Source organism: Physeter macrocephalus, chromosome 14, assembly GCF_002837175.3.
Source record: "Physeter macrocephalus isolate SW-GA chromosome 14, ASM283717v5, whole genome shotgun sequence".
Lineage (NCBI taxonomy): Eukaryota > Metazoa > Chordata > Mammalia > Artiodactyla > Physeteridae > Physeter > Physeter macrocephalus.
The window spans coordinates 14,384,444-14,402,918 of record NC_041227.1 but is presented as its reverse complement, the minus strand read 5'-3'; the positions used below and the strand labels follow the sequence as shown (position 1 = coordinate 14,402,918).

Here is an 18,475-nt window from a genome sequence, read left to right as displayed (position 1 = left end):
TGAGTTTATATGAGTGAATATATTTTCTAAACTGAAAAGCACTAGACAAATGGAAGGACCTTTTATTTTATTTTATTTTATTTTTGGCTGTGTCAGGCCTTAGTTGCGGCATGTGGGCTCCTCGTTGAGGCCCACGGGCTTCTCTCTAGTTGTGGCGTGTGGGCACGGTTGTTGCGGCGTGCGGGCCCCAGAGCGCATGGGCTCCGTAGTTGTGGCGCATGGGCTTAGTTGCCCCACGGCATGTGGGATCTTAGTTCCCCAGCCAGGGATTGAACCCACATCCCCTGCATTGGAAGGTGGATTCTTAGCCATTGGACCACCAGGGAAGTCCCAGAAGGACCCTTTATGATCACTTGCTGAGACAGACACTCTTCCTTCTGCATCCCTCATGCAAGCAAGAATTTTAAGGAGAACTTAATTAACACATCACTTTAAAGAAGATTTATAGCGTCCCTTGCTGCTACCAATGAAAGAAGATGCCTTCAACAACTAGTATTAGGTTTATATAACTAAAGCATTTGTAAAGCATATTGATCTAATTTTAAGTCTGGTTCAAAATTGGCATATGTGCTCCTCTCATTAAGTAAGATAAGCCTCAAAGCTCTTGCATATCTCTTTGTTTTTTCATTCTCAACTTTAGCCCATCTTTCCCCCGTGGTTTTTCAGAACCGTTTCCATTCTATGGAAGTCTCCAGAACCACACTTGGCTTCTACCTTAGCCAATGACCTGATCTCCTTCAGTCCCTTCCATGGAAATTTCTTCCAAATTCCATCCTTGTCAGTGAGTGTATTTCTGAGGGAACCCTGTGAAGAGGAGAATCCCTTCTTTTCCAAGGTGGACTCTTCCACCAGGGGTTCCATTCCTTCCCATACTCCCTGTCTTCTCATTCCCCTTCATCTTCATGTGTTCCCTCCCCATGGGATGGAAGTCTCCGTTATCTCTAAGGAAGAAATAAAAATAAACCAGAAACAAACAAACAAACAAAAAAGAAGGGAGAATAGGTGACCACTACATGCCCACACTGTTGTCACAAATTCCTTCTCTGCCTCCAATAGCCAGACTCAGTTTCTGTTGCTCACAACCAGCGAGATCTTATGCCTTTACCGGGGTCACCATCAAATTCCTCATTTCCAAATCCAATGACCTTTTCGCAGCCCTCATCCTCCTAACTCACAGGTAAGGTCCTCATGGCATAAATGCAAATCAAATTCTTTATACAAAAAATTTTTTTCTGCATCATCTAACTATAAAAACGATGAACAGCAGAGCTTTCCTATTTGAGTACTTTGAGTCCCACCTCTTGAATCACCAGGGCCTTAGAGGACACAACTTTCAAACCTCTTTTAGAGGACAGTCTTTGAAGTCAGAGAGTCTTGGGTTCAAATCCCACTCCTGCCAGTATTGGTTATGTGACCTTGGAGAAGAGGTTAATCCCAGATCTATCATTTCCCAGCTCTGTGACCTTGGCAAAGTCATTTAACCCTTCCAAGCTTCAGTTTCTTCATTTATAACAGGAAATAGTACTTCTAGCCTCATAAGGTCAACATGAACTAAGATAATTTTTATTAAAAGCAACCAAGATAGCGCCAACGCATGATCAATAGCTGTTTTCAAAATGCCCCGTAGATGCTCTGAGCTCTGTCTGCCTGGCCCTACTTCATCCCAGTGGCTCCAAGGATGTCATCTACCTTCATGCTCTGACAGCTCAGGCTCTGGACCAAAGACACTTTGTGCGGGCACTCCCAGCAGTTCAGGGTGCCTGAAAGTACTTTGTCTTTGCCTGGGAAAGTCAGGCGTTATGTTTTCTCTGCCTGGTCTCCACAGGGAGAGAAACTGTAACAGACTCTCCCAGGTATCTACCCAACGGCCATTCCTCTTTCTTCCTTCCTAAGAAAGAAAGCTCGATGTTGTGTGTGGCAACAAATTCTCTCCTAAACATAGCCATTGACTATATACGTGAGAAATCTGTCAGTATAAGGCTATCTATGTGCTCTTAGGATGGAGACCAACAATAAATATTTAGCACTTTAAGAGTAAACAAAGTAAGAATCAAACATGAAATTCTAGGAAACTGACAAGTGATTCCAATGAAATCTGATAATGAATAAATAAAGAGCATATGCCAAAACACAGAGTTAAAAGAAACATATAATCCATGATGTAAAGTAGTTGAAAGAAAGAAAAAAAAGAGAAATGAAGGAAAGAAAGAACCTGCCTCTTTCTCCCTTCAACATCCCTTCCCAGGGTTTATCTAATCTCATCCTCCATATAGTCAGGAGAGGTGGGCAGGTAGATTTCATCATGCCCACTTTACAGAGAAGAAAACGGAGGCTGAATTGGCATCCCGAGTCCAGGCAGAACAACACAGGACAGGCAGGGGCAGAGTGCACGTAACAGCCAGTATGTACTCCAAGAATTAGTGTGGAATGCTTTGTAGAATTGTGTAAGGAAGGAGCATCCATGTAAACCAGATTTTTACAGTGGTTGTTATTCATCTGCATTATTACACAGTACCAGGCCCCAGCCTCCCTTGTAAATGGACCCACCTCCAGGGTCGACCCACCTCCAGGGTCACATGGGGAGGCAAGAGCAGAGCTGTATTCTCCCTAGTATAGTTATTTTGCACACTCCCTGGTTACGTCATCCACTCTTCTTATACCATTTTCCATTAGGTGAATAATCTCAGATCTCCATCTCCAACATGGACCTCTCTCCATTCTTAGTGTGTTACATTCTCTCCTGTTGGCCAGTGGCCTTTTAAAAATTAAATCAGATCATGATATTCCCCTGCTCCAAGTCCTCTAGAGGATTCCCGCTGCACCTGGAATCACAATCTAGATGCCCTACAATGGCCTGTGAGCAAATCCCTGCCTACTTCCCTCATACTTTCTCCTACTGCACAGACCTTTCAGTTCCCCACCTCATCGAGCTTGTTCCTACCCTGGTGCCTTTGCACTCACTCTTCTTTCTGCATCCCCTGGCCACTCACATGGCTCCTTCCCTCCTTCCATTCACAACCACCTGCCTTAAGTAGCCCTGCTTTGTTTCGCCCTGGACTCTGCCTGATTTTCTGCCTAGCAGTGACTTCTATGTGAAACATATCTTGTTCATCATCATTGAGTGTGTATCCACCATCTACAATGTCATTTCCCACAGAGTGGGAAGCTGTGTTTTCACCGCTGTGACCGAAAGCCTAGGACAAGTGCCTGGCACTCAAATAGGACATGGTTATTCAGTCCTTCCTGGGTGCAGGCACTATTCTAAAGTCTTTACATGGAGTCACCCCCTTGGTCCTTACTACTGACCAAAGAGGTAGGTGCCGTTATTACGACTCCCATTGTGCAGAGAACTCAGACGATGACAGAAGTGAGGTGACTTGGCCACATGGCTAGGAAGTTGGCAGAGCCAGAGTTTGAAGCCATGGAGTCTGGTCTGAGCTTTCGATCACCACATATTCTATCCCTAATCAGCGTTTCCTTAACGTGTGCCTGGATAAGTCAATGTCTACTCAACATCTTCCCATAAATGTTCTACAGGCACCATGGACTCAGTGATGACCAAACTGAACTCTTCATCCTTCCCGCAAGGACTTGCTTCGCCTCCCTTCTCCCAGGAAACTGCCTGCTGTCCGTGCTTCTTCCCTTTCCTCGCCCCCAGGAGCAATCTCGTAGCAAAGCCTGTTGGTTGTTCCTTCTCGCTGTCTCCTCTGCAGCCTCTGCTCTCTGCTGAGTCCAGGCCCCTCCCGTGTGCCCTCTGGACACTTGTCACTGAAACAGGAGGAAAGGGGGCAGTGTACAACCTTTAAAAGAATGACATAGTCATAGGACATGACAAAAACTGGTTAGACACAACTAGGTCCAAGATGGCAGAAGATTCGACTCCGAGTAGACCTTGAGCCTCATTATACGCTCATTGTAATACATTAGCATATGCCAAATGACACACCCACCAGCTCCATGACAGTTCCAAGGCCAACCATCAAAGGTCAAAAAGTGGGCGGTGGCCCAATTCCTGGAAATCTCTGCCCCTTCCCCCAAATAGTTGGAATAATCCTCCCACTTTGAAATTACCCAGCCCATAAAAACTAACCACCCCATATTTCGGGGACTTTTGCCTCCTGAGATGACCCACACTCTGTCTGTAGAGTGTGCTTCTCCCAAGGCCGTTCTCACATTTTGAGATAGACCGCGTTCTATCTATGGAAGGTGTGTCTCTCTAAATAAATCCACTTCTTACCTATCACTTTGTCTCTCACTGAATTCTTTCTGTGATGAGACTTAAAGAAACTGACCTTCATTAAGTCCTGAGACCAGGTGTGTGATTTCAATTAAAAGACCATGGGTTCAAGTCCCAATCTGGGTCACAGGATTTCATCACGACCCCACTGCCTCGGCCCCGCCCCTCCTCTCCATCCTCCACCAGGGTCTCCGCAGATGTCCAGGTCCTTCCTGTGGCCTCGGGTAAAGCCCCAAACTCTTAGCCCATCTCACAGGGTGCCTCAGGTCTGGTCCTTCAAGTCTACACTCAGTGCCATCTCGTCCCATCCTCCCACACATTCTCACACACCTTCTCCTCCTCCTCATTCATCTCTTGCTTTTCCATGTGCTGAGAACACTTTCCCCACCTTCCTCTCAGGACCTCTTGCTCATACCTCAGGCCTCAGCTGAAAGTTCACTTCCTCAGGGCATCCCTCCATCCAACTCCCACCACCACCACACTTGTCCAGTCCCCTGCTAACCCTCCCTTCACACCCTGTGCATCACATTCCTTAGTAATCACTTGTTCAATATCTCACATAATTTCCTGCTAGAAAATAGACTATAAGAGAGCAGAGACTGTGTCTGTCCTGTGTACTCTAGTAGCTCAGTAAATATTTTCTAGTAATTATTCATATTAACTGATGATTTATTAACCCACTTTGTGTACACACACACACACACACGCATACACACACAGAGTCTTTTAAAAACCAGGTACCGGGACTTCCCTGGCGGTCCAGTGGTTAACATCCCGTGCTTCCAGGGCAGGGGATGTGGATTCGATCCCTGGTCGGGGAACTAAGATCACACATGCCGTCCTGCATGGCCTAAATAAACCAATAAATAAATAAATTTTTAAAAACCAGGTACCAAAAGAGTGGGGAGGGTTTGTTGGGATTCAGGAAGAGGCCACTGTGGGCAGACGGTGCCTTCCTTAAAGAGTGGTTCCTAATGTCTGGTTCCTTGGGGCTTTAATCCTAAGGAGAGCCAGCAGAAGCCCCCAAGTCCCTCTACATTTCTGAGAGACCAGAGGGTCATTTAAAGGGCTGGTGGGGTGGGCATGAGCCTGGATCTGGGTGAGGCCTGTCACTGAAACAAGAGGGATTTAGATTCAGTGGGAGGAAGAATGGGACGAATTTGGAAGAGGTCTTTGACGTTCCTTGGACAATGGGGGAGATTCCTGAGGGCGGACTTCTAGAGGATGACACCACCAAAAAAAAATGTTTCTTGTTCCTTTCTTTAATGCAGCTGACAGCACATTTAAAAAGCAGTCAGGAGCCAAGAAAACTAAAACTTTATGTATTTCTATACAATTCGCTTTGGTCTGTGGTATTCAAAGCACTTCAGCATCATAATCAACGTAGCTCTTAAAGATACCCAAAGGAGTGAATTTCTTAAGGCACATACCATCACCCTATTTTGCAAAGAAAGAAACTGTGGTTCAGAGAGGTGAAGGGACTTGCCCAAGGTCACACAGCAACATTCAGAGCTACTGAAGCCAATCACTTCTATTTAGAACCAAGTACTTTTCCATTACACTGCAATTAATTAGTATTTATCAATTATAATTAAACAACTTATCTTTTAATAGTATTTCTATTACTCTTATCAGAGCTGCCATTCATTGAAGGGTTACTCTGCCAGGCACTTACACAAACATTCTACTAATATTATATCCTTAATTCTCACCATAATTCTATGAGAAGTTTTGAGAAAGAGAAAAGCTTCCTGAAATCTGGAAGCTGACTTGGCACTCACAGTTGGCCTTATGTTCCCTTGCTGAACATAAGTATTTCACAGAATATCAACATCAGGCAAGGCCATTCTGTGTCAGTGATGGATCAAGACAAAGATAGGATACTCTGTAATCATGTTTGAATACAGAAAAAATAAACTAAATTATACAAGTCACCAAATGACCAAGCATCCCCTATCCTGCCTAATATAAGTATCCTAATATAGGATACTCTGTAATCATGTTTGAATACAGAAAAAATAAACTAAATTATACAAGTCACCAAACAACCAAGCATCCCCTATCCTGCCTAATACAAGTGACTGCTGTTTCTTTACCCAATACAGCTCTAACCTCTATCTAGTTCTCCCTTCTTAGATTAAGATACCAATTCATAGAACTGCCCCCCTTCCTGACAGCATCCATTCAGAGCAAAGCCATCTTCCTGAAACCCTCCCTAAAATCACCTAACACAAGCCCACATCCCGTAAGTCCTTTCTAACATCCTCTTAATGAGAGCCATATGCTTCCCCAAGGTGGGGGAGTTCTCCCTTGCTGCAGTGAGTAATAAACCCAACTTGTTCAGCTAGGAACGTAAGTGTTTCCAGTGGTCTGTGGTTGGAAACATTAACAAGTATAAGCGTTATCCTTATTTTATATTTAAAGAAAGTAAAACTCAGAGATGTTGAGAAATTGTCCCAAGACCATCAGGTAGTAAGTAACAGAATCAGTTCTGCCTTCTTATTTAACTACCTCTGCTGTTTAGGGTCTCTCTGCCTCAATTTCCTCATTTGTAGTGAGGCAGTTAGGCTCTGCTCTTCAAAGGCCCATCCATCCCACATTCTCCTAGAGGTAGGGGCATGAAAACATTGTCAAAGTGGCTCTACCTGGGACAGCTGGGACCTCCTTTTGCCTGGGCACCCAGTGGATTCTGAACAAGACATTCCCACAATGCCTTGCAGCTGAGAAGGTCTAATAATGAAATTGAAGTGTGGTGCATCCTGGGAAATACCTCCATAAGCCTTGGGTTCCTGCCCCACCTACATCCCACCCCCTCCTCTCAGCCACCCTCATTCACTTGTTCATATTTTCATATTATCTGATTATCACTGCTCTTGACTTACTGGGGGAAGCAAGAGAGGAGGGTGACTTAACCCTACTGACCATCCTCTTATTCTTACACCAACTTCTCTCCTCCAACCTAGTGAAGAGGCACCTCCTGAGGGTGGCTAACATCCTATCAGCCTCTGCATCCATTGTAGGGAGCTGAACCAAAAGGATTTCCACAACTTTGAGGCCTGAGAATCTGAAAGCTGCTAGAGGGAACTTAGCAAATGTTGCCAAAGAAGCTAAAAGACACTTTGTGGGAGAGGGCGTGGGGGGGTACTTCCCTGACAGCCATCTCCCAGTATCTGTAGGACTGTCTCGGGACAAAGACAGCAGAATAGGTCAGTAGGTTTCTTGGCAGCAGAGTCAGGACCAATGTGGATGTCAGGGCCAGATGGGAGGGGGACTCATTTGTTCAGTGGGACAAAAGAGTTTCTACTGATGAATGCTGCCAGCTGGCATGTGCTGCCCAAGGAAGTGAGCTCTCCGTAGGAGGAGGTATAAAAGCTGAGGCTGGCTGAGTATTTACCAGCTAAATGTTCTAGCATTTAATTATTCAGAAGCGTTCCCCAGTTTTGCTTCCACCACCAATCCCTCCTTCGTTCCAACATCCACTCACCTATGTCCCTCACCTCTGATGGGTCTGTTTCTTAGGGACGATAAAAGCGGCTGCCTCACTCCCCTCAGGAGCTGGGACTCGCAGAAGGGAGCAGGAAACTCAGCTTAGGACAAGGGCTCTCATGCAAACGAGGTGCTTCCCTCATGTCTCCTGGGTATCTCCTCTTCCTCTGCTCTCTAGCGAGGGGACTCCCAGGTCCGTCTATGTTGTGTTGAGTGGACTTTGACGAACGCTTTGGGGTCTCCTCATCATGCTCAACAGCAACTTGGAAACCAGTACAGACTCCAGTCTGGGAAATGGATGAAAGTAGAATCTTTGTTCTCCTCTCTGCCTCTTTGTCTTACCCCAGAGTTCATGTTTCTCCTCTTCTCTCTACCTATTAGAATCCAATTCACCCTTCCAAACTCAGCTCAAACCTTGCCTCTTCTGGGAGGCTGATCTTGACCTCTCAGGTGACAGCCAGGGCCTCCACCTTGGCTTCCACAGCATGTACGTTTCTGAAACTCTATGTCTGCCTTCTAGGCTGGGCAGGGAGCTCTTTGCAGGTCAAGACTGTCCTGGTCCAGAGATGCTCTAAGTGGGGTGCACTGGGGGACACGAGAAAACATCTACAAATTTCTGCTTATTTCTCTCTAGCCTACCCTTTATTAAAATTTATATTATTGGGACTTCCCTGATGGGCCAGTGGTTAGGACTCCGCACTTCCACTTCCGGGGGCGTGGGTTCGATCCCGGGTTGGGGAGCTAAGATTCCGCATGCCGTGTGGTGTGGCCAAAAAAAAAAAAAAAAAAATCTATATAGGTGAATACTTCAAGTGTACATACTAGTGCAACAGGGTGCATATAATTATAATATAGAGATGGGAATATTTACTCAGAATATTTACTGATGTGGGTGTGAGTAATCACATAGATTTGGAAGCTACTCACAGAGATTTGGTCATTACTGTTTCCCTGGTTCCTATCACAAAACAGACACTAAATATCAGTACATGTTAGAGTGATGAGTGAACAAAGGAATGAGTGATGTTGCCTGGGTTTAGTCTCTTATAATGTCTCATAGTTGTTAGCTGGGTGACACTGGGCAAGATACTTCCCTTTCTTAGGCCCTAAATTCCTCACCTATGAAATAAGGACTTTGGATCAGTTTCTGTCCCACGTGCCTTCCAGCATTAATTCTTCTAAGTGAGGTTAGAGTCACTCCTCCAGTGGAGGACAGCATAATTTAGTCAGTAATTATTCTAGCAAGTGTTTAAATTGCACTAATTACATGCCAGGCTCTCTGGTCTAAGGGCTCAGCATGTCCTAATTCATTTATCCACACAACAACCCCATGTAGGAAGAAGACAGGTGCAGAGAGGTTAAGTAACTTGTTCAAAGCCACATAGCGTGGCAGATGTGTGCCCACCCGACCACTGACCACTGCCACCCTCAGTGTTGCTGGCTGACTTCCGGCTGCCAGTATCTGCAGCTCTTTGCCTGAGGGATTTCTTGGAGCTACACAAGAAGCCTGTGCACAGAGGAAGCCAGAAGTCCCCAACCAATGAATGACAGGGAGTTGGTATGTCAATGCTCTTTTACCTCTTGGGGGAGGCAACCACTCGGAAGGTGTTGACCCCATCTGGCCCATCCCCCTTGGGAACTCATCACTAACAGTGCCAGTGGACTTGCTCACTCAATGTTCGTTGGCTGCCTTTCCTGCCCTTTCTTACCCGCCCCCATCTTACCCAGCAAACTACTTTCCCTCTGCTTCTTAGGAACTGCAAATTAAGGCAGATCCAGGCTCTGGATCTTTACAGACTGGCTGGGGAGTTGGGCTCTTAACTATCTTCCTCCCTGCAAAGGACAAAAGCTTTGCGGCAGTCTGCTAGGCTGTCATGGTTAGGGTCCTGCCATTTATTCACTGTGATGGGTTCGACTGTGTCCCCCACCAAAAAAGAGATGTTGCAGTCCTAACCCCAGGAACTCAGGATGTGAGCTTATTTGGAAATAGGGTCTTTAGTGCGGTGATTAAGAGTTCATTAGGGTGGGCCCCCATCCAATAGGACTGGTGTCCTGGTAAAAAGGGCAAAGCGGGTCACAGACAGGGAGAATGCCATGTGAAGCCTGGTCTTGTGCTGCCACAAGCCAGGCCTTCCAGGAGCTGGGAGAATGGCCTGGAATAGATCATTCTCCAGGGCCTTCAGAGGGAGCATGTCCCTGCTGACACCCTGATCTCTACCCTCCAGAAGTGGGAGAGAATAAAAATAAATAAATAAACCACTCAGTTCATGGTGCTTTGTTACAGTAACTCCAGGAAACCGACTCACATCTCCATACCTCCATTTCATCTTCAAAGGAGTCTCAGAAGATTAAATGAAATAATGCCAGAAATATGCTAAGCACAGAGCCTGGCGCATGGCCAGAGCTTACTAAAGGGTAGTTGCCCTGCTTTAACTGAAGTGGCCATCCCCACCCTACCACGTGACCCCAGGGAAGGAGGTTCCTCAGAAAAGTGGACAGTTGAGTCTCATGCTTCTTCCTTTCTCCTTCGGAGGGTCCAGGAGAGCAACCTGCCACCAAATGTGACCTGGTCCGAGAAGTGAAGAAAGAAGGCTTTCATGTTGAGGTGTCTCTCACGCGGGTTTTTGTGTAGCTTGGGGTGGCCATTCGGAGGTAGATGGTGCTGTAATGGGTGTGCTTCCTATACCTGGCAGGGCCCCGTCTGAGGACAGGAAAAGGGGAGGTGCCCGCTGCTCTGCAGACTACTGAGAAGGACCAGCATCTCCGTGGACCCTAGTGGTGAAGGTTCCTAGGGGCAAACCACAGAATCCACTCCAGTTAGTGTAATTAGGAAAGGAATGTATTAAATATAAGATTTAAGCCACAGACAGATAAATATTCAACATCACTGTGGGGAAAAGGGGTTTCTTTCTTGAAAAATCCTCTGCCACCACTGACGCTCAGGACTGGATGCCAGAACTTCCATCGCTGCCCCCCTCCAAGGAGTGCAGTGATGGTGGAGAGGGGCATGAAGGTGAGGAAAGAGGCAGGGTTCTGCTGTGGAGGGTAGGTCTGAGAAGGAGGCAGAGGAAGAGGCTCAACTCTTTCAGAAGCCAGAGCCCAGCCCTGTGTGGGGCCTCCTAGGACTTCACCATCTCAGGGGAGCCCAGCTGCCCGCCTGCAGACTACTGAGAAGGACCAGCATCTCCGTGGACCCTAGTGGTGAAGGTTCTTACCTGCAAACCACAGAATCCACTCCAGTTAGTGTAATTAGGAAAGGAATGTATTAAATATAAGATTTAAGCCACAGACAGATAAATATTCAACATCACTGTGGGGAAAAGGGGTTTCTTTCTTGAAAAATCCTCTGCCACCACTGACGCTCAGGACTGGATGCCAGAACTTCCATCGCTGCCCCCCTCCAAGGAGTGCAGTGATGGTGGAGAGGGGCATGAAGGTGAGGAAAGAGGCAGGGTTCTGCTGTGGAGGGTAGGTCTGAGAAGGAGGCAGAGGAAGAGGCTCAACTCTTTCAGAAGCCAGAGCCCAGCCCTGTGTGGGGCCTCCTAGGACTTCACCATCTCAGGGGAGCCCAGCTGCCCGGCTCTCTGCAAGAAGAAAGGGACTTGTTGATTGTCATCACTGAAGCCCCTGTCCTTGATAATCTACACCCTGACAGAGACTTGACCATCGCGGAAATGAGCAAGCACAGTACTCCTGACACCAGGATGACCAACGAGAAAAAAGCCAGTTTGCCAAGCCTAGGTGTGGCACTCAGGAGCACTGCAGACCCACCGTGCAGGGTGGCTGCCTCAGTGTTCCCGTCTGAAAAAGGAGAGGAGATGAGTGGCTTAGATTATCTAGAGGGCGATTCCAGTTGTGACCTTCTGCCAAGCTGGTGCATGGAGATCGTGCTCAGTCTGTGGTTTCACAGGACACTGCAGCCACTTCTCTTGGGCAGCAGTGAGGGGGAAAAGACACTGTGCAGGTGTGAATGGTGTATGGCCCCCTGAGCTCCACCTCTTTCCCCAGACCTTCCCCTCCCATCCTGCCCTGCCCCCTTTCTTACCCCGGGCCCCGTTGTGGCCACCACAGGTGCTGATGCAGTCCTCCTTATCCAGGAAGTTGTTCTGCTTCCTTCTGCACCCGCCGTAAGCAAAGGTCTCGCAGAGCCCAGACTTGGCGTTGTAGAAGTATCTGATGAACAAGGCCCTGCAGGGACCCGTGTAGGGAGGCTCCAGGCAGAAGGCAGGGCGCAGGGCTGCAGGGACTGGGGCGGGATCTGGGTCAGTTATGAGAATGGTGATCACAGCTCGGTCTACAGGGTCCGCAACTGAAACCACCAGTGTCTTGAAAGAGAATGATGGGGCCGGGGGTGGGGCATTAGCAGAGCTTGAAATGTGAAACCTCCATTTAATGGTCTGCATTCTGAGGCATTATTGTTACTGTCGTTAGGTGTGAGGATGACATGGTGATGACGTAAAAAACCATACACCCTTCATGAAGTATTTATGGAATGACTGGCATGATGCCTTAGATTAGCTTTAAAAAACTCTGGGGGCAAAAAGGACCTACATAAACAATATTCTCCGTATGTTGATAATTGCTGAAAGTGAACAATGTGTACCTAGGGTTTATGATATAATCTTCTGCACTTTTGAGTACGGTTGAAATTTTCCACTATTAAAAAAAGTGTGAAAGAATCATGCTGTAATGGAGAAAGGCATGGAAAAACATACAGTGTATTCACTTTGGCTATCTCATGGGGGTGGGAATACTAGAATTTTGAGGGGTGTGATATGGTGATTTATAATAAGAAATATATATTTGGTCTTTGTTCCATCCTGGCACAGAGCTTCTAAAACACTTGGAATTTCCTAAGTGAGGAGAGCAATAAAGGTGTCTTCAGTTATGTGGAGAGGGTGACTTTTGGAAAGCCCCTAGGTAACCCAAGGATGGGGACTGGTTGCCAGGGGAAACAAGCGCCTGGTCAGATGGTTGAACTTTCCCTGCGACACCACAAAGCGCCTACCTCCAGGGAGAAGAGCGTGGGTGGAAGTTTATCAGTCACCAACGGTTAATGATTTAACCAATCATGACTATGTAATGAAGCCTCCCATGAAACGCAAAAGCATTGAATTTGGAGAGTTTCCTGGTTGGCAAACAGGAGCAGATTTGGGCAGTGTGTACTGATGAGAGAGAGCATGGAAGCTCCGTGCCCTTTCCCCGTACCTTGCCTTATGCAGCCTTTCCATACGGTTGTCCTGAGCTAAATCCTTTTATGATAAACTGCTAATCTTGTAAGTAAAACGTTTCCCTGAGTCTGTGTCGCTCTAGCAAATTAATTTAACTCCACGGCGGTCGTGGGAACCTCTGATATGTAGTTGTTGGTCAGAAGCATGGGTGACAAGCTGGACTTGTAATTGGCATCTGAAGATGGAAGGAGACCTGTGGGACACAGTCCTTAACCTGTGGAATCTGACACTATTTCCAGGTTCCTAGCCTTAGGACTGTTATGATGGTAGGAAGCCAGTCAGTGTTCCCTGAGAATTCGAGAATTGCTTGGTGGTTTGGAAAAACAAACACATAGCAAGAAGAGGAGTCTTAAAACTTTCCCTACACATCTTTATATGCTCTCAAGTTCTTTGAGCATATATTCCTCTTGCAATTACAAAAGAAGAAATATTTAAAATAAAATACACCACAATTTTTATAATGAGTAAATTTATATTGTGGAAGAATATGTATTGACATCAGAAAATGGTTGCAGCATATTGTGGAGTAAAAGAAGCACTCCATCCAGTGACAGATTAGTTTTGTAAAGCTTAAAACTCCTGCCGTGAAGATATGAGTGTCAATCCCTTTTTTAGCAACAGATCCCTTCTTTCAAAGGAAAGCTTATTAAAAGAAACCTGGGTGTTGGGTTGGAGCCCCATCCTCAGCCCTCTCACTACCTACCCCCAGCCATTCTCTCACCCCTTCCTACCCCAGTACCCCCAAGTCTCAAGGAACATCTAGTGCAAATCCCTGGACTATATTCTTTAAGGTCTTAGAGGACCCACTCTTTGGCTGTGTGACCTTAGGGAAGACAAGTAACCACTCTGAGCCACAGCATCCTAATCATAGAAATGAGCATAAGGATCCCAGCCTTAGGGACTTGTTGAGAGGATTACAGATGATGTCCGTCAAGTAGCTGGCAACCGATCAATACTCAATAAATATTAGTTATTAGATGCACTCATTCAATTTTAATTTAATGTTCCAGGGCAGTGTCCAAGCTAAAAATCACCCGTGGACACAATTGCCCATTAAAGCCCTTCAACCCACCCACACCAATGCACAGCAGACAAGTCCCGAGGGACCACCCTGGACATCCACACCGTCAGGTTTTCCAACATTGGGACATATGATGCTTCTTTTCTGGAGCCTCAGATTAAGTAAATGGCTTCCTTTTAGAACTGTAGTATATCAGGAACACATTTATTCTACGTAATGTTTTAAAATGTGTATTGGTCAGAAATTGGAAAAATAATGATATATTTTAGACATAAGTTGTCAAAATGTAAAATATCTTGATGAATATTTAAGATAGGAACTCAAATTCTCTGAATTATTCAATGTGTCTATTCAGCCATAGACTTCTCGATCCCTTCAATTAACCAAAAAGAAAATCCTGTGAAACACAGGCTAATCACATAAATGTCCAGAGAGCAGAGGGAAAGCTCTCATTTATGAGAAAACCTTGGCATCGATTAGAAAGTTGCTTTCTTAAACATAAGGAATGGCAGTTCTCTATTTAACAGAAGAATTTCCTCTCTGAAGCAGAAAATTACATCTCATAGAAGATAATAGTTTCACTTGAACTTGCAGTCAGGAATGAGGCATATTCAGGTCTCAATATAAAGCTCTTGGTCTCAGCCAAGCAGGGCCAGGATTAGAGGGAAGCAAACAGGCAGGTCAGGCAAGTGCAGGGTCACAGCCTGTCTTTATTTAAAACATTCGCATTGAGTGCACGGTGGATTTTTGCATTAATTTTTGCTTTTTTACACTATTGCAATCAATTATGATTTATCTGCATTGTAAGTTTTTTTAGCCTCCCTTTAAATTCTGGGCTGGAGGTGAGTGCCTCTCACCTCGTCCTAGTCCCAGCCCTGCCTCGGAGGTGGGGCATATCCTCTCTGGAGGCTGAGGAGGTGAGGAAAGGGAAGGCTGTGCTTCCAGAGGACACGGGGCTGCACTGTTCCCTCCTCATCTCTGGATGAGCAAGTCAATGAGCTCCTGTACATGAGGACCTCAGAGTAGAAGAATGTATCCGTAATCTTTGGGTTGCAGGATTTGGAAATCGTGATTTACTTTTTTATGTTTTTCTTTATTGTCTAAGTTTTAGATAGTGAACACACACTACTGCATTTATGTATCAGGAAACAGCAAAGGAAAGATAATTAATTGTTCAATTAAGGAACAGAATTATCCTCTACAGAGCAACTCATTCATGTTATTCAAGAGAACTGGGATGGACCCAGGGAACAACATAGGTACACACTCCATCATGGCTCACCTGGACCCCTGCACCAGCCTGCCCATGGCCTGTCTCTGCCCTTGACCCCTTAAGGCCACTCCCACACTGCAACCACAGGGATTCTGCTATAACTTGAGTCCTACCCCATCGGTCACATAACCAGTCCCTCAGTGACGCCCCATCTCTCTCAGAGTCAAATTCTGATTCTTATAAAGTCCTACAAAGCTGGTCAGGACCTGCCCCCAGGGCCTCTCTGCCTCATCTCCTTCCACTCCCCTCCCCTCCCCCCGATCAGGTCCAGCCACCCTGGTCCTGACTGTGGCTCAAACACACCAGGCAGGTTTTTTTGCAGCCTCTGCTCAAAGCTTCCTTATCACAGAGGGTTTCACCGACCCTCTACAGAAAGAGCACAGCCTCCTCTATCCCCATCACTCTCTACCTTCAAGACACTTGCCATGACCTGGTATACTATTTCCACCTACTCAATTGTCTGTCTTCCTTCTAGAAGGCACTGGTTCTTGTGCTATGTTTTATTCACAGCTGCGTCCCCATACCAAGAACAGGGGCTTGTAGGGGTTTGATAAATATTTGTCACATGAATGAATCTCCCATTTCATGCTCATGGCAAGTGCACAGACACTGAGTAGAATGAAAATAATTAAATTCTTGTTAGTTAAATGTCTATTTGATGAGGGGGCACTGAAACTGAGCAGGACCCTGTGGGGCTCTGGGCACAAAATCCTTTCTGTGTTGCCCTCCACCTCCATGTCTTATTTGCAGGAAAAAGGCTTCAGCCTCCTAGACCTTCCAGAATACCAAACGGCAGATTCAAACAGTTGCTACTCAGGGATGTGAGGGAATGCAGAAACAAAGGAGAAGCAGTCAAGAAACAGTAGTGTCCAGGTTCCTCCAGAAGGAATATACTTATCAATATCTTTGAGTTCTTCTGCAGGAACTAAGTCCCCCACCCAGGTGGCGGATGGTAACTTCTGGCTGAGCACAAGATTCCTGGAACACTGCCCTGTTACCTCACCACCAACCATTCAGAAGAAAGTCACACACCCTGCAGCTTTCATCCCAAATTTTGCCTATAAAAACTTCTCCCTCCCTGAAAACCACGGGGGAGTTTGGGGTTTTTAAGGCATGAGCCAGCCTAGTCTCCTTGCATGGCCCTGCAATAAACCTTTCTCTGCTTCAAACTCACACGTTTCGGTTTGTTTGGCCTCACTGTGTCAGGCACACAAATGTGCATTCAGTAACAACACGCCTGGATAATTACGAATCTAGCTCTAATATTCTGTATCCTGAGAGGATAATAAAATAATAGTCAGACATGCGGGTAAGGGGAAGGGCCTTGAGTTTTTACTAATATTCTAACAGCCTGGGAGAAGCACAGCCTTGACCCCAAGAGCAAAGTCACAGAAGTGTTGCATTTCTTGCAATAATAATGGAGAAATAGTGTCATTATTGACCCCTAAATATTTTTTCTTGAAGGAAGGAGGTAGGTAGACAAACCTTTTCAGACTAAGACATCTTGGTGGAAAAAGGACATTATTGGGCATGAAATGTGAAAAAAACTCTATATTCATGATGGATCATCCCTTGTAAGAACTTGTTTGGTAGTTACCTCTTGTACAGGTGGGGAAACTGCAGAAAAGTGACTGACCTCAGGTCCCAGAGCAGGTGAGTAGTAAGGTCAGGTCAGTATATGATCCTGTTACAACCCATCTGATGAAGCACCTGACATCTGCAGGGAACTCTTAAAATATAGATAACTGGTAAGAATTTCTGGGACCGCTGCCCCCCACTTTTACTCCCCTGTACCTGAGCCTCCTCCCAGCCACCAAAGCCCAGGGACGTATGAGTCTGGATTTCTTCCCTGACACCAAATACGTGGTGTCTACCAACACCCACCACTTCTCCAACGCCAACTAGGCGGCCCCCAAGTCAACTCACTTCAGACACTAAATCCGCGGAGTTAACGCCGACCCCAGCGGTTGAAAGGTCAATGCCATCAGATAGCCACCACTTCAAATGACAGCTACATGCCCCTGGGTCACACATACTTCTGACCAACTGGCTATAAATCTGGGGGCTCTGGGAGCCCACTTTCAACTTTCAGTAATGTACTAGAACAACTTACAGAACTCAGGAAAGTCCTTTACTGACAGTTCTGGGTTATTGATAGAAAGGGTAAAACTCAGGGACAGTTGAATGGAGGAGATACATAAGGCGAAGGGGGGTTGAGGGGTGCAGAGCCTCCATGCCCTCTCAGGACAGTCTCCCCTCACATCACCTCGAACGTTCACCACCCTGGAAGCTCTCCGATTCCCAAAGTTTAGGGGTATTTTTATTGAGGTTTCAATAGGTAAGCAATTTGATTGAATCATTGGCCACTGGTGGCCGAACTCTCCCTCAGTACCCTCCCCTTTCCCCAGAGCTGCTGAGGACGGAGGGTTCTAACTCTCTAATCACCAAATGGGATTTTCTGGAGTCCAGCCCCATCCTGAAGCTATGTGAGGTCACTTTCATTACCATACAAAAGACAGTAAATTCCAAGGGTTTCAGGAGGCCTGGGCTTGGAACCGGGAGAAAGATCAAATATTGACCTTTTTATTACACTACAGTGAGGTTCAGGGACACAGCAGAGACCAGGAATAGAGAGTTTCAGAGATGGGGTCCCCGGTCTTGTAGCGTTAGGCAGGATAATTTGTTTTAAAGCTGAAAGCGTAATGATTTCTTTTTTAGAGTCATGAAATGTCCCTGGATTTTAAGCTGCCCAGCTTCCCAGGAGAAATCCAGAGAGGGCTGTCGGTACCCACCCCACCCCCGCTCCCCAGCCCCGTCCATGGACTCCCCTCATCCCCCCAGCTGGCAGAGGAGAGGTGAGCCAGGACTTACCTCTGGCATGGCTCTTGTGTTTACCCCCCGGGGTGCAGGCCACCAGGGTGCCCAGGAGGACGAGTAGGGCGATGGAGAGGCAGAGCCGGCTCATGTTCGTGGCCTTGCAGGAGGGCTTCTGAGGAAAGCTGGGGGCTGGCAGCGCTTTTCATATCCCAGCTGAGGGGTGGGACAGGCAATGAGGAGGGGAGTGAGGAAGGGGAGGAGCTGGGGTCCGTCCTGTTTATTGCGCAATCTCCCCACCTAACCAGGCTTCCTGCTTCTGCACGCTGGGGCCAAATGCCCAGTAACAGCGCTTCTCAGACTTGACTCTGCCTGTGGGTCCGTGGAAGTAAATACACATTCTGATCCCCCAG

General features: G+C 46.5%; 1 protein-coding gene across 1 annotated transcript; it reads right to left on the bottom strand.

The window, feature by feature from the left end:
- Nucleotides 1-11,272: 11,272 nt before the first annotated feature.
- Nucleotides 11,273-18,213, bottom strand: LOC102992784 (serum basic protease inhibitor-like). Its single transcript, XM_055090600.1, has 3 exons — nt 18,120-18,213; nt 11,769-11,981; nt 11,273-11,307 (listed from the first exon to the last, which is right to left on the bottom strand). The coding sequence occupies exons 1-3, from the start codon at nt 18,211-18,213 to the stop codon at nt 11,282-11,284; spliced, it is 333 nt and encodes a 110-aa protein (XP_054946575.1). The 3' UTR covers nt 11,273-11,281.
- Nucleotides 18,214-18,475: the final 262 nt, after the last annotated feature.